The sequence below is a fragment of the Polyodon spathula genome, chromosome 7 (assembly GCF_017654505.1).
Source record: "Polyodon spathula isolate WHYD16114869_AA chromosome 7, ASM1765450v1, whole genome shotgun sequence".
Taxonomy (NCBI): Eukaryota; Metazoa; Chordata; class Actinopteri; order Acipenseriformes; family Polyodontidae; genus Polyodon; species Polyodon spathula.
The window spans coordinates 1,376,449-1,400,511 of NC_054540.1; the positions used below are offsets into that span (position 1 = coordinate 1,376,449).

At 48.9% G+C, this 24,063-nt stretch overlaps 1 protein-coding gene across 3 annotated transcripts in view; it reads left to right on the forward strand.

The window, feature by feature from the left end:
- The window catches only part of LOC121317966 (cilia- and flagella-associated protein 54-like), a 73,744-nt gene extending 51,795 nt beyond the window's left edge, over nucleotides 1-21,949 (forward strand). For 2 of the 3 annotated variants that reach the window (XM_041254073.1, XM_041254075.1), the window contains exons 54-69: nucleotides 93-243; nucleotides 6,851-7,011; nucleotides 8,886-9,056; nucleotides 9,808-9,934; nucleotides 10,701-10,856; nucleotides 10,979-11,087; nucleotides 12,137-12,284; nucleotides 12,390-12,494; nucleotides 13,022-13,163; nucleotides 14,257-14,424; nucleotides 14,925-15,091; nucleotides 15,571-15,726; nucleotides 17,588-17,694; nucleotides 18,658-18,793; nucleotides 19,361-19,435; nucleotides 21,744-21,949. In XM_041254073.1, the coding sequence (XP_041110007.1) occupies nucleotides 93-243; nucleotides 6,851-7,011; nucleotides 8,886-9,056; nucleotides 9,808-9,934; nucleotides 10,701-10,856; nucleotides 10,979-11,087; nucleotides 12,137-12,284; nucleotides 12,390-12,494; nucleotides 13,022-13,163; nucleotides 14,257-14,424; nucleotides 14,925-15,091; nucleotides 15,571-15,726; nucleotides 17,588-17,694; nucleotides 18,658-18,793; nucleotides 19,361-19,435; nucleotides 21,744-21,863 (2,199 nt within the window). In that variant the 3' untranslated portion in view covers nucleotides 21,864-21,949. The remainder of the gene's footprint in view (nucleotides 1-92; nucleotides 244-6,850; nucleotides 7,012-8,885; nucleotides 9,057-9,807; nucleotides 9,935-10,700; nucleotides 10,857-10,978; nucleotides 11,088-12,136; nucleotides 12,285-12,389; nucleotides 12,495-13,021; nucleotides 13,164-14,256; nucleotides 14,425-14,924; nucleotides 15,092-15,570; nucleotides 15,727-17,587; nucleotides 17,695-18,657; nucleotides 18,794-19,360; nucleotides 19,436-21,743) is intronic. The other variant, XM_041254074.1, reaches the window with a different exon arrangement.
- The last annotated feature ends 2,114 nt before the right edge of the window (nucleotides 21,950-24,063 follow it).

Sequence of the window (24,063 nt, forward strand, 5' to 3'; positions counted from 1 at the left end):
CAATTTGACGTATATACAATAGAGTATGTGTGGGTTTGTACAGTGTCCTTACAGATTGCTGATCCTCTCCCCTTCTCTCTGTGTCTCTGCAGCAGTGTGAGGATGATTCAGTGCCAGTGCCCAGTGATCTGCCCAGCAATACTGAAGCCCGGGAGCGGATGGGGGTGTCCCTGTGGCTAAGGTGCCGCCTGGCTGTGCTCCGAGCCCTGAGTGCACACATCCCAGCAGTGGCAATCCACCAAGGTGGGCACACTATGATACTGTGCTTTCACACTCCCAGCACCCACACTCTGATACTGTGCTCTCACACTCCCAGCACACACACTCTGATACTGTGCTCTCACACTCCCAGCACACACACTCTGATACTGTGCTCTCACACTCCCAGCACACACACTCTGATACTGTGCTCTCACACTCCCAGTCCCAGCACACACACTCTGATACTGTGCTCTCACACTCCCAGTCCCAGCACACACACTCTGATACTGTGCTCTCACACTCCCAGCACACTCACTCTGATACTGTGCTCTCACACTCCCAGCACACACACTCTGATACTGTGCTCTCACACTCCCAGCACACACACACTGATACTGTGCTCTCACACTCCCAGCACACACACTCTGATACTGTGCTCTCACACTCCCAGCACACACACTCTGATACTGTGCTCTCACACTCCCAGTCCCAGCACACACACTCTGATACTGTGCTCTCACACTCCCAGCACACACACTCTGATACTGTGCTCTCACACTCCCAGCACACACACTCTGATACTGTGCTCTCACACTCCCTCCCAGCACACACACTCTGATACTGTGCTCTCACACTCCCAGCACACACACTCTGATACTGTGCTCTCACACTCCCAGTCCCAGCACACACACTCTGATACTGTGCTCTCACACTCCCAGCACACACACTCTGATACTGTGCTCTCACACTCCCAGTCCCAGCACACACACTCTGATACTGTGCTCTCACACTCCCAGTCCCAGCACACACACTCTGATACTGTGCTCTCACACTCCCAGTCCCAGCACACACTCTGATACTGTGCTCTCACACTCCCAGTCCCAGCACACACACTCTGATACTGTGCTCTCACACTCCCAGCACACACACTCTGATACTGTGCTCTCACACTCCCAGTCCCAGCACACACACTCTGATACTGTGCTCTCACACAGTCCCAGCACACACACTCTGATACTGTGCTCTCACACTCCCAGCACACACACTCTGATACTGTGCTCTCACACTCCCAGTCCCAGCACACACACTCTGATACTGTGCTCTCACACTCCCAGCACACACACTCTGATACTGTGCTCTCACACTCCCAGCACACACACTCTGATACTGTGCTCTCACACTCCCAGCACACACACTCTGATACTGTGCTCTCACACTCACAGTCCCAGCACACACACTCTGATACTGTGCTCTCACACTCCCAGCACACACACTCTGATACTGTGCTCTCACACTCCCCAGCACACACACTCTGATACTGTGCTCTCACACTCCCAGCACACACACTCTGATACTGTGCTCTCACACTCCCAGCACACTCACTCTGATACTGTGCTCTCACACTCCCAGCACACACACTCTGATACTGTGCTCTCACACTCCCAGCACACACACTCTGATACTGTGCTCTCACACTCCCAGCACACACACTCTGATACTGTGCTCTCACACTCCCAGCACACTCCCAGTCCCAGCACACACACTCTGATACTGTGCTCTCACACTCCCAGTCCCAGCACACACACTCTGATACTGTGCTCTCACACTCCCAGCACACACACTCTGATACTGTGCTCTCACACTCCCAGTCCCAGCACACACACTCTGATACTGTGCTCTCACACTCCCAGCACACACACTCTGATACTGTGCTCTCACACAGTCCCAGCACACACACTCTGATACTGTGCTCTCACACTCCCAGCACACACACTCTGATACTGTGCTCTCACACTCCCAGTCCCAGCACACACACTCTGATACTGTGCTCTCACACTCCCAGCACACACACTCTGATACTGTGCTCTCACACTCCCAGCACACTCACTCTGATACTGTGCTCTCACACTCCCAGTCCCAGCACACACACTCTGATACTGTGCTCTCACACTCCCAGCACACACACTCTGATACTGTGCTCTCACACTCCCAGCACACACACACTCTGATACTGTGCTCTCACACTCCCAGCACACACACTCTGATACTGTGCTCTCACACTCCCAGTCCCAGCACACACACTCTGATACTGTGCTCTCACACTCCCAGCACACACACACTCTGATACTGTGCTCTCACACTCCCAGCACACACACACTGATACTGTGCTCTCACACTCCCAGCACACACACTCTGATACTGTGCTCTCACACTCCCAGCACACACACACTGATACTGTGCTCTCACACTCCCAGCACACACACTCTGATACTGTGCTCTCACACTCCCAGCACACACACTCTGATACTGTGCTCTCACACTCCCAGTCCCAGCACACACACTCTGATACTGTGCTCTCACACTCCCAGCACACACACTCTGATACTGTGCTCTCACACTCCCAGTCCCAGCACACACACTCTGATACTGTGCTCTCACACTCCCAGCACACACACTCTGATACTGTGCTCTCACACTCCCAGCACACACACTCTGATACTGTGCTCTCACACTCACTCCCAGCACACACACTCTGATACTGTGCTCTCACACTCCCAGCACACACACTCTGATACTGTGCTCTCACACTCCCAGCACACACACTCTGATACTGTGCTCTCACACTCCCAGCACACACACTCTGATACTGTGCTCTCACACTCCCAGCACACACACTCTGATACTGTGCTCTCACACTCCCAGCACACACACTCTGATACTGTGCTCTCACACTCTGATACTGTGCTCTCACACTCCCAGCACACACACACTCTGATACTGTGCTCTCACACTCCCAGCACACACACTCTGATACTGTGCTCTCACACTCCCAGCACACACACTCTGATACTGTGCTCTCACACTCCCAGTCCCAGCACACACACTCTGATACTGTGCTCTCACACTCCCAGCACACACACTCTGATACTGTGCTCTCACACTCCCAGCACACACACTCTGATACTGTGCTCTCACACTCCCAGCACACACACTCTGATACTGTGCTCTCACACTCCCAGCACACACACTCTGATACTGTGCTCTCACACTCCCAGCACACACACTCTGATACTGTGCTCTCACACTCCCAGCACACACACACTGATACTGTGCTCTCACACTCCCAGCACACACACTCTGATACTGTGCTCTCACACTCCCAGCACACACACTCTGATACTGTGCTCTCACACTCCCAGCACACACACTCTGATACTGTGCTCTCACACTCCCAGTCCCAGCACACACACTCTGATACTGTGCTCTCACACTCCCAGCACACACACTCTGATACTGTGCTCTCACACAGTCCCAGCACACACACTCTGATACTGTGCTCTCACACTCCCAGTCCCAGCACACACACTCTGATACTGTGCTCTCACACTCCCAGCACACACACTCTGATACTGTGCTCTCACACTCCCAGCACACACACTCTGATACTGTGCTCTCACACTCCCAGCACACACACTCTGATACTGTGCTCTCACACTCCCAGCACACACACTCTGATACTGTGCTCTCACACTCCCAGCTCTCACACTCCCAGCACACACACTCTGATACTGTGCTCTCACACTCCCAGCACACACACTCTGATACTGTGCTCTCACACTCCCAGCACACACACACTGATACTGTGCTCTCACACTCCCAGCACACACACTCTGATACTGTGCTCTCACACTCCCAGCACACACACTCTGATACTGTGCTCTCACACTCCCAGCACACTCACTCTGATACTGTGCTCTCACACTCCCAGCACACACACTCTGATACTGTGCTCTCACACTCCCAGCACACACACACTGATACTGTGCTCTCACACTCCCAGCACACACACTCTGATACTGTGCTCTCACACTCCCAGCACACACACTCTGATACTGTGCTCTCACACTCCCAGCACACACACTCTGATACTGTGCTCTCACACTCCCAGCACACACACTCTGATACTGTGCTCTCACACTCCCAGCACACACACACTGATACTGTGCTCTCACACTCCCAGTCCCAGCACACACACTCTGATACTGTGCTCTCACACTCCCAGCACACACACTCTGATACTGTGCTCTCACACTCCCAGCACACACACTCTGATACTGTGCTCTCACACTCCCAGCACACACACACTGATACTGTGCTCTCTCACACTGTGCTCTCACACTCCCAGCACACACACTCTGATACTGTGCTCTCACACTCCCAGCACACACACTCTGATACTGTGCTCTCACACTCCCAGTCCCAGCACACACACTCTGATACTGTGCTCTCACACTCCCAGCACACACACTCTGATACTGTGCTCTCACACTCCCAGCACACTCACTCTGATACTGTGCTCTCACTCACAGTCCCAGCACACACACTCTGATACTGTGCTCTCACACTCCCAGCACACACACTCTGATACTGTGCTCTCACACTCCCAGCACACACACTCTGATACTGTGCTCTCACACTCCCAGCACACACACTCTGATACTGTGCTCTCACACTCCCAGCACACTCACTCTGATACTGTGCTCTCACACTCCCAGCACACACACTCTGATACTGTGCTCTCACACTCCCAGCACACACACACTCTGATACTGTGCTCTCACACTCCCAGCACACACACTCTGATACTGTGCTCTCACACTCCCAGCACACACACTCTGATACTGTGCTCTCACACTCCCAGCACACACACTCTGATACTGTGCTCTCACACTCCCAGCACACACACTCTGATACTGTGCTCTCACACTCCCAGTCCCAGCACACACACTCTGATACTGTGCTCTCACACTCCCACTACCCGCACACACACTCTGATACTGTGCTCTCACACTCCCAGTCCCAGCACACACACTCTGATACTGTGCTCTCACACTCCCAGCACACACACTCTGATACTGTGCTCTCACACTCCCAGCACACACACTCTGATACTGTGCTCTCACACTCCCAGCAGCACACACACTCTGATACTGTGCTCTCACACTCCCAGCACACACACTCTGATACTGTGCTCTCACACTCCCAGCACACACACTCTGATACTGTGCTCTCACACTCCCAGTCCCAGCACACACACTCTGATACTGTGCTCTCACACTCCCAGCACACTCACTCACTGTGCTCTCACACTCCCAGCACACACACTCTGATACTGTGCTCTCACACTCCCAGTCCCAGCATGCACAGTCTGGCTGGATTCCCAGAGCTATTTACTACACATTGTGTCATTTTCACATTCAGATCAAAATGCACCCAATAAAGTTACCAAACCAGAAATAAACTACCCACACATTTCACTGAGGAGCTTGCGAGCAGTTTGCAGTTGTTTCTCGTTCAATGTACAATTGTAAGCTTCTGAAAACAGAAAGACATTCCAGTTCCCTTTTGCGTTGATGTAGCAAACCTGTCATTATGTGCTGTATCGCCGTGTGTTTTTCTTTCTTTGTGTCAAACAAAAGAGGGAGTGTTTTGGAGGGATGCAATACAATACATGGCTTGGAAGACCAATGGCAATGTATGGTAAAGGCTTTAGTCTTACTGTTCAAATCAAATTGTTTTTTTCCTAAACATATACAGACATGCAACTGCTTGTAACCATTTGTATAGGATTTTTTTTACTTTTCTAAAACAACATTCCGGTAATAACTCCTGATTTAATGCTTTTTGAATAGGTTCCTGTGGAAGGGGTGTGGGTAATTCACTGACATAGGAGACAGGGTAATTCACTGACCAGGAGACAGACAGGTGCCCAGTTTTATTTTAGACCGGTTCTTATTTCTCTCCGGCAGAGGGCACTGTTGACCGTGGGCTGCCTATCAACGATGATAGACAGCACCACGGAAATACCACAGCTGGTACACAAACAGCAAGTGCACTCGCAGGTGCTCCAAGAAATAATAATGAAAACAGAAGGCGAAAAGAACAAGGGAAAACAAAACAGTAACAAAACTACAAATAAAAGGTGCTGCACTCGGCAGCGTTATCCCGGTCGCCGCTACCCGCACGACCCGGATCACCGTCCTACTCTGTCGGCTATCTAGCCTGCTCTTTCACAATACGCCGGGGTCTGCCCAAGGGTTCCCCGCTCTCTCTCTCTCTGTCTCGCTGTGAATCTTTATTTTTCTCCCGGCTGATTCCCGGTCCTGAATCAAAGCTTCCGCACTCTTGGCGTGTCTAAGTGGGCAGACCTGAGGAAACAACAGAGCGTTATTTTATAGAACCAACAATCACCCAAGACCCGCCTCTTAGCCATTCAGAGAGGGGGAAAGTCCACACACCCACTTTCCCACCTCCCTGTGTCATTGCCATGACTCACAGGCAGTTGTTGGGCGACTGCCGCCCTCTTCCTGCAGCCCGTGAACACGCCAGCAGAGTCAGCACAGATCTCTCCCTGTTACAGTTCCATTAAAGTCTGCACCTGGGATAGGGATAGAGATAAAGAGACAAAATTATACTAATAGAAACTAACATTAGACCCAAAGGTTTGTCAAAGAGCTTTATACTTTTCTTTTCTTATTGCTGTACGTGCTGCCATTACGTGTTTCATTGTCCTGGGTGTAAATTCGAGTTTTGGATCCGCAGCTGTCAGGTGGGTGTGAGGAGTTCAGTGCCCGCTCTCTAATTTCAGGTAGAGATCACACGGTGGACTCTGCCAGCCTGCTGAGTGAGGGCATTGCCGAGGCCAAGGCCAGCAAGGATACTGAGACCCAGGCAGAGCTGTTGCTGCAGGCTGCAGTGCTGGACACACAGGAGGGGCGGCCCCAGGAGGCCATCATCCCAATGCTGCAGGTAACACTGCTGTGTCTACTGTCTCTTCGGTCGACTGACATTCTCAGTCACGTGCCTACTGGAACCTACTAGCAGCGGCTCCCCTTGTATGTATGGGGCGTGTGTGTTTCAGTCGGTCTGCACTGTGGTATAGCGCTGTGCTGGCTCAGCGGGGCGTGTGTCTGTGTTTCAGTCAGTCTGCACTGTGGTATAGCGCTGTGCTGGCTCAGCGGGGCGTGTGTCTGTGTTTCAGTCGGTCTGCACTGTGGTATAGCGCTGTGCTGGCTCAGCGGGGTGTGTGTCTGTGTTTCAGTCGGTCTGCACTGTGGTATAGCGCTGTGCTGGCTCAGCGGGGCGTGTGTCTGTGTTTCAGTCGGTCTGCACTGTGGTATAGCGCTGTGCTGGCTCAGCGGATTGTGTGTGTCTGTGTTTCAGTCGGTCTGCACTGTGGTATAGCGCTGTGCTGGCTCAGCGGGGCGTGTGTCTGTGTTTCAGTCGGTCTGCACTGTGGTATAGCGCTGTGCTGGCTCAGCGGGGTGTGTGTCTGTGTTTCAGTCGGTCTGCACTGTGGTATAGCGCTGTGCTGGCTCAGCGGTATAGCGCTGTGTGTCTGTGTTTCAGTCGGTCTGCACTGTGGTATAGCGCTGTGCTGGCTCAGCGGGGTGTGTGTCTGTGTTTCAGTCGGTCTGCACTGTGGTATAGCGCTGTGCTGGCTCAGCGGGGCGTGTGTCTGTGTTTCAGTCGGTCTGCACTGCACTGGTATAGCGCTGTGCTGGCTCAGCGGGTCTGCGTGTGTCTGTGTTTCAGTCGGTCTGCACTGTGGTATAGCGCTGTGCTGGCTCAGCGGGGCGTGTGTCTGTGTTTCAGTCGGTCTGCACTGTGGTATAGCGCTGTGCTGGCTCAGCGGGGCGTGTGTCTGTGTTTCAGTCGGTCTGCACTGTGGTATAGCGCTGTGCTGGCTCAGCGGGGCGTGTGTCTGTGTTTCAGTCGGTCTGCACTGTGGTATAGCGCTGTGCTGGCTCAGCGGGGCGTGTGTCTGTGTTTCAGTCGGTCTGCACTGTGGTATAGCGCTGTGCTGGCTCAGCGGGGCGTGTGTCTGTGTTTCAGTCGGTCTGCACTGTGGTATAGCGCTGTGCTGGCTCAGCGGGGCGTGTGTCTGTGTTTCAGTCGGTCTGCACTGTGGTATAGCGCTGTGCTGGCTCAGCGGGGTGTGTGTCTGTGTTTCAGTCGGTCTGCACTGTGGTATAGCGCTGTGCTGGCTCAGCGGGGTGTGTGTCTGTGTTTCAGTCGGTCTGCACTGTGGTATAGCGCTGTGCTGGCTCAGCGGGGTGTGTGTCTGTGTTTCAGTCGGTCTGCACTGTGGTATAGCGCTGTGCTGGCTCAGCGGATTGTGTGTGTCTGTGTTTCAGTCGGTCTGCACTGTGGTATAGCGCTGTGCTGGCTCAGCGGGGTGTGTGTCTGTGTTTCAGTCGGTCTGCACTGTGGTATAGCGCTGTGCTGGCTCAGCGGGGCGTGTGTCTGTGTTTCAGTCGGTCTGCACTGTGGTATAGCGCTGTGCTGGCTCAGCGGGGCGTGTGTCTGTGTTTCAGTCGGTCTGCACTGTGGTATAGCGCTGTGCTGGCTCAGCGGGGTGTGTGTCTGTGTTTCAGTCGGTCTGCACTGTGGTATAGCGCTGTGCTGGCTCAGCGGGGTGTGTGTCTGTGTTTCAGTCGGTCTGCACTGTGGTATAGCGCTGTGCTGGCTCAGCGGGGTGTGTGTCTGTGTTTCAGTCAGTCTGCACTGTGGTATAGCGCTGTGCTGGCTCAGCGGATTGTGTGTGTCTGTGTTTCAGTCGGTCTGCACTGTGCTATATATAGCGCTGTGCTGGCTCAGCGGGGTGTGTGTCTGTGTTTCAGGAGGCAGTCAGTCTGCTCTCAGGGAGGAGCTGTCTTTCCCCCCGGGCCGGCCTCACCCTGGCCATAGCCACCATCCAACTGAGTGACCTGAAGAGGAGCGGGCCGGAGAGCAGCGTGACGGCTCACACACACAGCCTGTACACCATCGCACAGAGACTGCTGCAGCAACAGGTCAGTCTTTCACACTGTCCCGCTGACACACACACACAGCCTGTACACCATCGCACAGAGACTGCTGCAGCAACAGGTCAGTCTTTCACACTGTCCCGCTGACACACACACACAGCCTGTACACCATCGCACAGAGACTGCTGCAGCAACAGGTCAGTCTTTCACACTGTCCCGCTGACACACACACACACACACAGCCTGTACACCATCGCACAGAGACTGCTGCAGCAACAGGTCAGTCTTTCACACTGTCCCGCTGACACACACACACAGCCTGTACACCATCGCACAGAGACTGCTGCAGCAACAGGTCAGTCTTTCACACTGTCCCGCTGACACACACACACACACACAGCCTGTACACCATCGCACAGAGACTGCTGCAGCAACAGGTCAGTCTTTCACACCGTCCCACTGACACACACACACACACACACACACAGCCTGTACACCATTGCACAGCGACTGTCAGTCTGTCTGTCTGTATGCCAGTCTGTCCCACTGTCCCACTGGACACGACTGTGTATTAGTCAGAAGGTTGAGGGCATTGTGATTTCTCTCTATTAGCAAAATGTGAAAGAAGAAACATTAAAATACAGATTTAACAAAGGGCACCAGTCTGGGAGCACAGAGTAGTAGATAGCAGTGGCTCTGCCTCAACACGTTTGCCCATAGGCACAGCTTTGAGGATTCTGCTGCATCTCTCTTGTCCTCTCTCTTTCCTCTGTAATGTCTGTCATTTTCTTCACAGCTGATAACGCTGGGGGAGTCGGTGGAGCTCGGCGAGGGAGGTGCCGTGCTCATCAACCAGTCGACAGCCCTGAAAAACATCTACCTCCCGCACATCCCCCTGCTGGCCAAGGTCACCCTCAGGCTGGGTAAGAGAGATGCTGTTATACAAATCAAACCTCCAGGGGGTGCAATCCCAAACAACCACAGCGCTTGCGTTATTTCCATGTTCTATTGCAATATTCTAGCTTTCCAGACATCCCTTGTTACAGTTTCCCTGTAGTAAAAGCATAGCAAAGTGTAATAATGCACAGTGACAACGTGGCAAAGCACGGGGAAGTGTAGTAAAGAACAGTGAGGTCTGGTAAAGCATACTGCATTAATAAACATGGCAAACCAGGTAAACTATGATTTAGTTCATAGTATAATGATGGGTTAAGCATGATAACACTGCAAAAATAGAGTAAGAAACTTTCATAAGGGTATCTGCTCTTTAAATCAAAGGCTTTGGAAGCATTTCGACACCATTGCTTAGGCAGGCTTGTGTATGGGGGGTTCCTCCTATGTGGAGATGTTTGAATTAAACAGCTCCAAGAACAGGAAAAATCACACTGCTATCTTTTGCAAAAATAAGGCTTTATTTTACAGCAAGAGTAAATACTGCATTCTTTCAGATACAATGTAGGAAATGTACTTGCTTCAAAATGGAAGCTGTGGTGTTATTTCTGCCTAGTCTTGACAGCTGGCAGAGTATGAAGTTGTTTGATTGTGGCGTATTGAAGTTGTTTGATTGTGGCGTATTGCACATTGCCATTTTATGTTACATGATGTATTTTTCTTCTGATGCTCAGGCTGTTTAGATTTTCTCAATGAAATAGTGAACTGTGTAGCTGTCCTGCACTGACTGTGTTTCAGGCCATGCGGCAGCGCAGAAGGCAGCTTGTTCCTCTGGCAGGGAGGGGTCCCTTCAGTGGAGAGCAGCTCACCAGGTCCTGAGCTCTGCCCTGGAGCTCTGCCGTGCCTCGGGGACCAGGGAGGGGGACCTGGAGGCAGAGATCCTCTTCCATAAAGGTAGGTATAGATTGGGTTATTAGAAACATATTCAACCTTTTGCATTAAAATCCTGGGTTCCAGGCATTCCTATCAGTACTAGCTCTCTGTTTGAGATGACATTGAAGGCTGTGTCCCCACAGGTATTGTCGAACGCCGCCTGGTCTATCTCAGTGACTTCAAGCCCTTAGCTGCAATCGAGAGCTTCATGGAAACCATTGCTGTCAGCAGAACACAGCATGAGAATATTATGTAAGCTCTCATCCTTCTTCAGTTATTGGCAGGGCATGCATAGTGTTCTGTTATTGCCTCTAGTTATTATCCATGCATATAAATAAAATATACCAAAAAATAAGTTATGGTGGACATATTAGGAAAATACACCTTCATCTGCTTAATAGTTGTGTGTCTGTGTGTGTGTCTCTGTGTGTTGTGTGTGTGTCTCTGTGTGTGGGTTGTCTCTGTGTGTTGTGTGTGTGTGTGGGTTGTCTCTGTGTGTTGTGTGTGTGTGTCTCTGTGTGTGGGTTGTCGTGTTGTGTGTGTCTCTCTGTGTGTCTCTGTGTGTGTGTTGTGTGTGTGTTGTGTGTGTGTTGTGTGTGTGTCTCTGTGTGTCTCTGTGTGTGGGTTGTCTCTGTGTGTTGTGTGTGTGTTGTGTGTGTGTCTGTGTGTGTCTGTGTGTGTGTCTCTGTGTGTGTGTGTGTGTGTGTGTGTTTGTGTGTGTGTGTGTGTGTCTGTGTGTGTCTGTGTGTGTGTGTCTCTGTGTGTGTGTGTGTGTGTGTGTGTGTGTGTGTGTGTGTGTGTGTGTGTGTTGTGTGTGTGTGTGTGTGTGTGTTGTGTGTGTGTTGTGTGTGTCTCTCTGTGTGTGTGTGTGTGTGTGTGTTGTGTGTGTGTGTGTGTGTGTGTGTGTGTGTCTGTGTGTGTCTCTGTGTGTGTGTGTGTGTGTGTGTTGTGTGTGTGTCTGTGTGTGTGTGTGTGTGTGTGTGTGTTGTCTGTGTGTGTTGTCTGTGTGTTGTGTGTGTCTCTGTGTGTGTGTTGTCTGTGTGTGTCTCTGTGTGTGGGTTGTCTCTGTGTGTTGTGTGTGTGTCTCTGTGTGTGTGTTGTCTGTGTGTGTTCTGTGTGTGTGTGTGTGTGGTGTGTGTGTGTGTGTGTGTGTGTGGGTTGTGTGTGTGTTGTGTGTTGTGTGTGTGTGGGTTGTCTCTGTGTGTTGTGTGTTGTGTGTGTGTGGCTCTGTGTGTGGGTTGTCTCTGTGTGTTGTGTGTGTGTGTGTGTGTCTGTGTGTCTCTGTGTGTTGTTTGTCTCAGACTCCTGAGAAGGAGCTACCTGGAGATCGCTCTGCTCTACCAACACCTGTCCACCAAGCATTCCCTCAAGCCCCTGGAGAAAGGAAAGACTAAAGAAAAACCAGCCCTTTCCCCTGTGCCACCAGCCAAGGGGACTGGGAAACAAAAGGTAGGGTCGTTCTTGTCGTCTTCTGTTTTAAGGACCTTATTGATTTGGGTCGATGTTTATAAATTGCTTGTTATCCTGTGATGTGCAGTGCATGCTTGTCCTCAGCAGGTTGTAAGCAAAGGGAAACAGAAGACAGACGCAATGAAACCCCCAGAGGTGGTGGAGCTCAACCAGCTCCTGTCCTGGGTCGCGGTGCGAGCGGCAGCACAGGTCAGTCACCGGGACTGTTCCACTGCACACAGCTGCACTCCTGTCTTACTGTCTGCAAGAATGGCCCAGATTCCAGTCAGCATTCCCAGTTACTATTCTCCAGATCTAAAGCTGGGGATTCAGTCATCGAAATAGTGCTGCATAAACTCAAGTTTATCGTGGTACATTTTCATGGCAATTTGTGCAGTTTTGCCATGCTTTTCCTGGGGTCATACTGTGCATTCACTGTAGTTTACAATGGTTTATCTTGTTGCTTTATATTCTTTACACTTGGCTATGCTTTTTCTATGGAAAATTGTATAAAACCATTATAAAAAAACACACAAAAATGCATAAAGATTATTTCTATGGTTGTATAATAAGCAAAATATGATTTAAAAAGCATTAAGAATGTTATATTTCTTTGTAAAAGGACTGACAAAATCTGCTGTGTTAAACTGAGATCTGCTTGTTCAATCACACAGTGCTAGTTTGATTTGGTACGCTGGTATTTTTAACGTGCCTCTGTGTTGTTGACTTGTTGTCAGGTGAGTGAGGCCAGTATGCAGCGTGCCCTGCTGACGGGAGGGAGCTGCGATGAAACCAAACCTCTAGCGCGCTCCACCCTGCGCCACCTCCCTGACTTCACACTCAGCGATCTGCTGGCCTCGTACACAGACTTCCAGCCCGGTACAGCACCAGAGACCATACTTCAGTGTAATCTGCACCTGTAACTGTTACACAGTTAGTACTTGGGAATTATTTAAAGGGGCGTCCCAGTGGCTCACCTACTAAGGGCTGTGCTGTGTGGAGTACAGGGTTAATCATGTAGTCAGAGTTTGCTGGTTCAATTCCTGGTTGCACTAAATTGCTGATTTTGGCTGGGGACCATTATGCAACGTTGTATTATGCTCCCTTAGGCAAGAGAGGGAAATTGGCCGGTTGGTTTTCGTTAACACCTTGCAGCCTGTAGGCACTAGAGGAGGCCAGCCAGTCTGAGCTCTCAGTAGATCAGCAGCTAGAGAATATGCACAGCTTAGGTTCTAAACATTCTTAAAAGCATTTCAGTGACATTTCTGGAGCTGTCAAAGATGATGCAGATTACACGTTGAGGTTACAGGTTTGAAAATGTGTACACATCTTTCTTTTATTCATTTAAAACAATATGGGCTGTGCCTGAAAACAAGCGGAGTGGCTCTGGGCTGTTTTTTCTTTTTTCTTTCAATAATATGATTGTGTAGTGAAGTGTAATGGATGAGGATACAGCTGGAGCAGAGCTGTACAGCTGGATTTCAAGGAATACTTGAACTGACAGAGCTTGAACCCATCAGGTGTTTAATGCTGTTAAAGACTGTGTGTGCACAGCGCTTGTCAAACCTTCAGGTTTACTGCAAAAGCGTAACTCAGGTTAATCCCTGAGTAAATAATGTGAACTTTGAGAGGTGATAAAAGTTAAATACGAATGCATTCAAATAACAGGCAGGGTTGCCAAACACTTACAGGCTGACAGAGCAAACATTTCTACGTGACTTTACACTCCATTTACTGTAATGGGACTTCTTTTGCTTTGAAATGTGTTATTGCATTTTGCATTGCAATCTCTATATTGTAAATCTATGATGAATGTAATAGCTGCTGGTTTCATTTTACTGATTTGCAGACAGCATCATTAGCATGTCTGTCTTCTGCAAGCGATGACTGTCTCCAATCTCCCCAGCAGTCCTGTTTTCTTGTTTATTTCTTTATATACTCACTTACTGTGTGTGTGATGGATGATTCCCAGGAGAGTACAAGCAGATCTTCGGGGATCTGCTGGGACCCAGTCAACATGAGAGGGAGGCAGGCCCGGGGGACTGCGAGAGCAGTGAGAGTGCTGGAGAGCTGACCTGGAGCCACATCATCCGCTACCTCCACCACCTCCTCCAGCTCTACAGCGTCAGCACGCTCCCAGGTACCGCGCCGCTGTGCTCACCCTGCAGGACAGCAGGGGGAGTCAGGCAGGGCTCTTCATAATACACATGCTGCCGTTCCAAAGCGTATTGATGTGACATCATTCAGTATACCAGCTTTTGTAGGAGTGTGACGTCAACAAATAAAGAGCCTTGCCAAGCTTTGAATTCATAGCTCCCCGGCAGCAACAGCCACGTTTAATCTGTAAAACAAAAACAAAATGATTTAATGAAATCTATCATCAAAAGTAAATGTCTAAACTGAAAACACTATGGTTCCTTTGTGGGTCACTCAGAAATAATTAATGAGGGTGTAAATCAGAGAACTGTGCATGCTGTCTGTATATTTTATAAGTGTATTTAGCTGGAACACCAATGCTAAAATGCTTCTCCATTTAACAGGAAATGTAGTAGTTTTGAAAAGTGTTAGAAAAGCATCTGCTACGATACAGTGAAGCTGTTGATTGCATGATGAGTCTCACCTGTTTGTTTCTCTGTGCAGTGGATTCCCCTTGTGAAGACAGAGTGTGCAGCTCAGTGTTGGACACTGGGCTGACCTTGAGGCTGGCTCACCTGCACAGCTTCCTCTGCACTCACCTGTCTACATACCAAGCCCAGTGCAGCTCTGCAGAGCCCCCCTCACAGCTACTGCAGAAGAGTCCTGCACAGGTACTGTGCCAAATCAGTGCTTTACATACCAACCCAGTGCAGCTCTCCCCTCTCAGAGCTACTGCAGAAGAGTCCTGCACAGGTACTGCACCACATCAGTGCTTTACATACCAACCCAGTGCAGCTCTACCCTCTCAGAGCTACTGCAGAAGAGTCCTGCACGGGTACTGTACCACAGACCAGCCTTATACTAAGCACCCACCTATCCACCTATATAATACCTACCTAACCCCCACAGACCAGCCTTATACTGAGCACCCACCTATATAATACACTTTCCATGAGGTCTTTCTTGCTGTGCTGTATGCAGTTTTGTTGATGCACCAGGAGGAAATCTGTCACTACTACACCTGCAGAATGGATACACTTAGAATACTGTTTGGCGCACTTCAAATGTCACAACTGCTTGAAGTGCACATCCAGTGTGCGGTTGCTCGTTACTGGTTGAAGATGATTGAGGAGCTCTGCTTACCTCTCAGCCCCAGGCAGCAGCAGGTGAAGCAGTGGAGGAGCAGCTTGCTGACGGTTTGGACAGAGACCGGCCCACACTCCTCTTTGCCACCAGCACAGAGGAGAGGGAGCTGTGTGTGCAGTGGTACACACCAGCGCTGGAGAGGAGCCACGCACAGCCAATGGTAACAAAGCAGGGCTGTCAATAACAACACTTTCAAATAATCAATTCACCTTGTTTTATGCTAATAGTGAAAAAAAAAAAAAGAAGAAACCAGCATTAGCCTATTGTGGACTAAACAGTAGCGGATCATATTTTACAGCTGGGTGTTTGTGGCTGATTGTCTTTCTATACATTAATATGCATTGATGTACAGGAAATTACATGATTATTCATATTCAGTAGATTTGCAAAGATTATGAAGTGTTATGGCGTGTATGCAATGTTGATTTTATTTTTTTTGTGGCGTGACTTTGTATTAATGTCAGTATTTACATAAAGATTTGAATAAAAACAATTAACTGATAATACTTAGAATAATTTCTGAAAACAAATGTCTGTTGCTTTTTTAATTACACTATGTAACACAATTTTTGTTCCTGGGTAGTAAGTGTTATTTCCTAATTGCTTATGCCTCAAAAGTATAGAAAATGGCTATTATTCCCTACAAACTTTGCTTTTATGACCAGGACAGTGATATTTTGAAATGTACCTATTTCCAATGAGAAAACAGTCTTTTCGTTCACATAGTCAGAAAAAAACAACATATGAATCCAAATTAACATGTATTTATACTAAAGTAATACAAAAATGACTATAAAAGATTTAGAAGTGAGTAGTTTTTCAGGATTTAAGATTATACTGTAAATCACTTTCATGAATCAGCCCCCAAATGTAGTCTCCCATCATGTTCTCGTTATACTGTCCTTGGTAGCGGCGTTCAAAGTCCAGTATATCCTGGTGGAAGCGCTCGCCTTGCTCCTCTGAGTACGCTCCCATGTTCTCCTTGAATTTATCAAGATGAGCATCAAGGATATGGACTTTGAGGGACATCCTACAGCCCATTGTGCCGTAGTTCATCACCAGAGTCTCAACCAGCTCCACATAGTTTTCGGCCTTGTGATTGCCCAGGAAGCCCCGAACCACTGTGACAAAGCTGTTCCAAGCTGCTTTCTCCTTACTAGTGAGCTTCTTGGGGAATTCATTGCACTCCAGGATCTTCTTTATCTGTGGTCCGATGAAGACACCGGCTTTGACCTTTGCCTCAGACAGCTTAGGGAAGAAGTCTTGAAGGTTCTTGAAGGCTGCCGACTCCTTATCTAGAGCTCTGACAAAGTGTTTCATAAGGCCCAATTTGATGTGCAGTGGTGGCATCAGCACCTTCCGGGGGTCCACCAGTGGCTCCCACTTGACGTTGTTCCTCCCCACAGAGAACTCGGTCCGCTGTGGCCAGTCCCGCCTGTGGTAGTGCGCCTTGGTGTCCCTGCTGTCCCAAAGGCAAAGATAGCAGGGAAACTTGGTAAAACCGCCTTGGAGACCCATCAGGAATGCCACCATTGCAGCCTCTTGATGCCATCTCAGAAAAATGCAGATATGTATCCACTTAGGCAGCTGGAACTAAACTGAACTGGTGGGCTTAAGGCCCCTGTATTTATACTACTATTTATATTACTGGAAAGTTCTAGAAGTTACTCCAAGTTTACTCAGCACTGAATCTATCTGGAATGTTCTGGAAAATAGGTAAATTTCACAATATCACTGTCCTGGTCACAAAAGCAAAGTTTGTGGGGAATAATAGCCATTTTCTATACTTTTGAGGCATAAGCAATTAGGAAATAACACTTACTACCCAGGAACAAAAATAAATAAATAAATAAATAGTTACACGGTGTTATCTGCATTGGAAAAACACTTCTAATACAATTATTATTACAGTATTGTTATTTTAGTAACACCCATTTAAACATATACATGTGGGTACACGTCTTGCAAGTAAACTCAGTTTTTCAGTTCAGTCGCATGATCGTCCTTCTCTTCTCGTGTAGGTGCTTCTGCTGTATGCCTACAACACTAAGCCTGTCACTGCGACCAGCCCTCCAAAAGCCAGCCTCACTGACCTCAGCTGTGGGCACAAGTGGATCTCGCTGCTCGGGTAAGGCGCCCTCTGGTGGTGACTCACCACACTGCAGCACAACTCCACTTTATAATAGTTTTAGCAGGGCATTAGAAACCAACATCCCTTAAGTCAGCAAACCAGAGCGTATATAAGAGTTAACGAAAAGACAGCCTAGTTGACTTGTACTTATGAATATGTTTACTCCAAATCATCTAAAGGTTGGGTAAAGGAGGCCTATCTAGTCTCTCCAGTCGTGCGTCTCTCTGCTATTCCCATGGATATTGATTTCGGAGTTGAGTTTTCTCACCTCTAGCTGGTTGCCTTGCACGACCGTCTCCCGGTGCTCCCAAGACTGGAATACGAACAGCCTTTACTCTAACCAAGTTTGAAAAATTCCCCCGTGTAACTTCAACACAACGCATTTAATGTAGATATTGAAATTTACAGCAATGTCTAAATAAGTCTTGGTGCCACGGCATATTCCTTGACAACACATCCCCACTACCGCTGCCCTCTCTCTATGCCCCTTCCGACTTCCCTTGCCCTCTCTCTCTGTGCCCCTTCCCTGACTCCACCTGCCCTCTCCGTGCCCCTTCCATGACTCACCCTGCCCTCTCTCTGTGCCCTTCCCTGATTCCCCCTGCTCTCTCTCTGTGCCCCTTCCCTGACTCCCCCTATGCTCTCTCTGTGCCCCTTCCCTGACTCCCCTGCTCTCTCTGTGCCCCTTCCCTGACTCCCCCTGCTCTCTCTGTGCCCCTTTCCTGACTCCCCCTGCCCTCTTTCTGTGCGCCTTCCGTGACTAACCCTGCCCTCTCTCTCTCTGTGCCTTCCCCTACTCCCCCTGCCCTATCTGTGCCCTTTCCCTGACTCCCCCTACACTCTCTGTGCCCCTTCCTTGACTCCCCCTGCTCTCTCTCTGTGCCCCTTCCCTAACTCCCTCTGCCCTCTCTCTGTGCCCCTTCCCTGACTCGCCCTGCCCTCTCTCTGTGCCCCCCCCAGGCTGCAGTCCCTTCATGAGAAGCTGTGCTCTGTGCGGGTGGAGGCAGAGCTCTCTATGTGCCACACCGCCCGACTTGAGAAGAAGAACCGCCCCCGGACCCTCGAAAAGGAGCGCCCCCACAACTCCCAGCTCCAGGTACCCGAGCAGCCTGTCAGTCTGCCTGTAGAAGCACCTGTGTGTTCATATATTGTGTTGCACAGATCAGAGATCAGCATCCCAGATAAGGCATTGGGAGGATGCTCCCACTAAGCCACCCCAGCACCATTGCAGCCTCTAGTAGGTTCACAGCAAAGTATTGACAGTACACAGCTCTGCTTTATTCAAGTCTTATTGAGGATATAATAATTTGCCACAGTTTAAAAAAAGTTTGATCATATTTCACAAGGCTGTTCAAAATGTTGTTACCTAGAGTAAAAAAATAAATGAGATGTCTCCTTTTTGTATTTATGTTTTGAATCCCGAGCTTCAGCTGACCTCGGACAGCTGTGTCAAGCCTGTTTAAATAGGGGTGGGAGGAGCATGTGTCTCTACCGCTAGAACTGGAAACAAGCAGGGCTGCCAACCAGGTTAGCTTCTGACAACACAGAGCGCACAGACGGCTAAGCCACAGTGTAGAAGGGAATGGTATTTGAGTGTGCATTTTTAATCTGAATGTGGGAGACTGCAGCTTTCATCTTTCAATCCGTCTCCTTGACTCCGCAGGACCAGGTGAAGCTGTGCTGTGAACACGTGATGTCCCTGCTCCTGTCTCCTTCAGAGCCACAAGAGCTCACTGAGGTGGGAACACATCCCTATCACAGCCTGCCACTGACTCACTGAGTGTGCAGTCCAGACACTGTAGAACAGTGCTATAGATACTGGCCAGGAGGTCAGGGTTCAACTCTCCACATCCCTATCACAGCCTGCCACTGACTCACTGAGTGTGCAGTCCAGACACTGTAGAACAGTGCTATAGATACTGGCCAGGAGGTCAGGGTTCAACTCTCCACATCCCTATCACAGCCTGCCACTGACTCACTGAGTGTGCAGTCCAGACACTGTAGAACAGTGCTATAGATACTGGCCAGGAGGTCAGGGTTCAACTCTCCACATCCCTATCACAGCCTGCCACTGACTCACTGAGTGTGCAGTCCAGACACTGTAGAACAGTGCTATAGATACTGGCCAGGAGGTCAGGGTTCAACTCTCCACATCCCTATCACAGCCTGCCACTGACTCACTGAGTGTGCAGTCCAGACACTGTAGAACAGTGCTATAGATACTGTCCAGGAGGTCAGGGTTCAACTCTCCACATCCCTATCACAGCCTGCCACTGACTCATTGAGTGTGCAGTCCAGACACTGTAGAACAGTGCTATAGATACTGGCCAGGAGGCCAGGGTTCAACTCTCCACATCCCTATCACAGCCTGCCACTGACTCACTGAGTGTGCAGTCCAGACACTGTAGAACAGTGCTATAGATACTGGCCAGGAGGTCAGGGTTCAACTCTCCACATCCCTATCACAGCCTGCCACTGACTCACTGAGTGTGCAGTCCAGACACTGTAGAACAGTGCTATAGATACTGGCCAGGAGGTCAGGGTTCAACTCTCCACATCCCTATCACAGCCTGCCACTGACTCACTGAGTGTGCAGTCCAGACACTGTAGAACAGTGCTATAGATACTGGCCAGGAGGTCAGGGTTCAACTCTCCACATCCCTATCACAGCCTGCCACTGACTCACTGAGTGTGCAGTCCAGACACTGTAGAACAGTGCTATAGATACTGGCCAGGAGGTCAGGGTTCAACTCTCCACATCCCTATCACAGCCTGCCACTGACTCACTGAGTGTGCAGCCCAGACACTGTAGAACAGTGCTATAGATACTGGCCAGGAGGTCAGGGTTCAACTCTCCACATCCCTATCACAGCCTGCCACTGACTCACTGAGTGTGCAGTCCAGACACTGTAGAACAGTGCTATAGATACTGTCCAGGAGGTCAGGGTTCAACTCTCCACATCCCTATCACAGCCTGCCACTGACTCACTGAGTGTGCAGTCCAGACACTGTAGAACAGTGCTATAGATACTGGCCAGGAGGTCAGGGTTCAACTCTCCACATCCCTATCACAGCCTGCCACTGACTCACTGAGTGTGCAGTCCAGACACTGTAGAACAGTGCTATAGATACTGTCCAGGAGGTCAGGGTTCAACTCTCCACATCCCTATCACAGCCTGCCACTGACTCACTGAGTGTGCAGCCCAGACACTGTAGAACAGTGCTATAGATACTGGCCAGGAGGTCAGGGTTCAACTCTCCACATCCCTATCACAGCCTGCCACTGACTCACTGAGTGTGCAGTCCAGACACTGTAGAACAGTGCTATAGATACTGGCCAGGAGGTCAGGGTTCAACTCTCCACATCCCTATCACAGCCTGCCACTGACTCACTGAGTGTGCAGCCCAGACACTGTAGAACAGTGCTATAGATACTGGCCAGGAGGTCAGGGTTCAACTCTCCACATCCCTATCACAGCCTGCCACTGACTCACTAAGTGTGCAGTCCAGACACTGTAGAACAGTGCTACAGACACTGGCCAGGAGATACAGGGTTCAACTCTCCACATCCCTGTCACAGCCTGCCACTGACTCACTGAGTGTGCAGTCCAGACACTGTAGAACAGTACTATAGATACTGGCCAGGAGATCCAGGGTTCAACTCTCATCTCCGCTCCCAGTCACTTACTGAACTGTATTCAGTGCATCAAGGGTAGCGGATCTAAATGCTGCTGTTCTTTAAATCATTTAGATAAGACATCCTCTGCCATTCTGTGTGACTTTAGAGTCAGAAATCAGTGAATATAGACCCAAGTATGCTGTTCACATCTGCTGCTTTTTAGATGACTTGAATAGATTTCAAGATGTTAGTATCTTAGTATGGCTTAAATAGAGACAAATATCAGATAGGTAAATATAAAATAAAACATGATCTAATGACGAATTGGTAAATAGCTTTGAGAATGTAGCCCCACGTTTTCAATTTAGACTGAAGACAGGAGGTTTTGTTGCAAGTCAGTAATGTCTTGGTATTTCCCCTCTTGCAGCTCCCCTTTGAGTGGAGCCTGCAGTCCCTCTGTGATCTGGAGCGGATCTTCGACCCCGCGCACAGCTGCCTGCTGACAGGAGGCAGCGTCTTCGACTGGATCACAGCCCTGCTCAGATGAGCAACTGGAACACACCTACACTTTCATTACCCTATTTATATTCTACTTGCCTTTACTGTTTAATGAAAATAAACCAAATCATTTTTACCACCTATAGAGCTTTATTAGTTTTTTTAGTATTAGATGAGTGGTTTTAAAGCAATATTGTGGTGTCTCTGTTTCTTCGAGAAACAGTATTTTTTTCAATGTTATGCTTGCAGGACAAACAGACAAAAATTTTATGCGTTTTAGTGAACTTAGAAAGTAGGGGTCTCTGAAGCACAATGAGGTGCACTTTACCCAGCCACTGAAGCGTTCCTGTGGGCTGGCTGATCATGTGAATCCAGCCCGGTATGGGCTGTACTGTGGAAGCCGCTGGGTTAGGGTTAGGGTTATGTTGTACTGAGGGAGGGCTGCGTTAGGGTTAAGGTTATCTTATATTGAGAGAGGCCTGGTTAACATTAGGGTTATGCTGTACTGTGGGAGCCGCTGGGTTAGGGTTAGGGTTATGTTGTACTGAGAGAGCCCTGGGTAGGGTCAGAGTTGGGGTTAGCATTATGTTGTACTGAGGGAGCGCTGGGTTAGGGTTAGGATTAGTGTTATGCTGTACTGTGGGAGCTGCTGGGTTAGGGTTATGCTGTACTGTGGGAGCTGCTGGATTAGGGTTATGGTTAGGGTTATGTTGTACTCTGGAAGCCGCTGGGTTAGGGTTATGTTATGTTGTATTGAGAGAGCCCTGGTTAGGGTTAGGGTTAGTATTATGCTGTACTGTGGGAGCTGCTGGGTTAGGGTTATGGTGTACTGTGGGAGCTGCTGGGTTAGGGTTAATATTATGCTGTACTGAGGGAGCTGCTGAGGGAGCTGCACAGTGGCTGGTGATTGTGCACAGGTGTAGAGGTGCTGCAGTGCAGGAGTAAACATGGAGAATTGTAATCTGGTTTGGAAAGCTTTATTTTTTTTAAAGCCAGGTCTGGTGACCAAAAGAAAATTCCCTGGCAATACACAACGTGTACTGCGCGGAGCCAAATACAAAACGGGGTTACAGTCCCAAACAATAATCCTTATCCGCCTCACAATACTAAAACACGGTCACCAGTCCAGGGCGTGTGTATTAGTGCTCGTGGTGGCTGATAACAGGTCATTTTAGTGACTGTTGTGAAGTGCTGTTCCGGCTTGTGCTGACCCAAAAGCAACAGCTCCGGAAATGTGTTTAGCTGTCTGGTGATTTAACAAACAAGACAATTACTGACAACACGGAAAAACAAACAAACGCGCATACGTTTTCACAAATCACAGGAAATAACTACTGCGGCTCTCAACAGACCTTCCAGGTCAATGAACAAAACCCAAGCGAAGGAATATTAACGATTCTCCGGCCCCTTTATGCTATCATTCATGACCCCTTGGCAAACGATTGCAGCTACTTTTATTGCTTGCTGCTGCTACCTCGTTTACCTTGCAGGTCAATACGTTCCTGCAACGGAGTCTCACCTTCATCCAGACTGACTTCCTGACTCTGGAAATGAACTGTCAGGCCAGCCAGTCCAAAGACTTTCCCTTTCAGGAACTCTTCCTGGTTTGTGTCCTGCAAACTGTTCATTTCACAGAAATAAATTAACATATTACATATATATATATATATATATATATATATATATATCTATATAATATACATATATGTATTTAAAAATTATACAGCATGTATTTATGTGTGTATTTGTTGTATAATATTCAGTGAATCTGACAATCTGAAATGGTATGATTAGACAATAGCTAAGCCTTAAATTATAACAATCCCACTGTTATTGTCTTATACTTGTCACCCTATTGACTGGGTTGACAGACACCAATATATGCATTTGTTTTACTACCTAATGTTACTTTTATAAAGTTCTATGAAGCCAGCAGTAAGTAAATGTATCAGTAAGTAAATGAAATAACGCTTGCTGTACTGCAGGTGGTAGCTAGTTTACTTCATGACGTGACAGAGTGTCATCAAGGCTTCTAGCATGAGAACAAGTATACCTGCAGCTGAAACTACAGACGCTACCTTAGGCAACGTAACCCATTGCAAAGGGCAGTGAAGTCACATACACACTGATACAGCATGACATTAAACATACTCTGCACCTTTGGATTTAAAAAAATCCTATCAATGACAAACAGGCCTTCTAGCTCTGGTTACCTTTTCCACGTATTATTATTATTATTATTATTATTT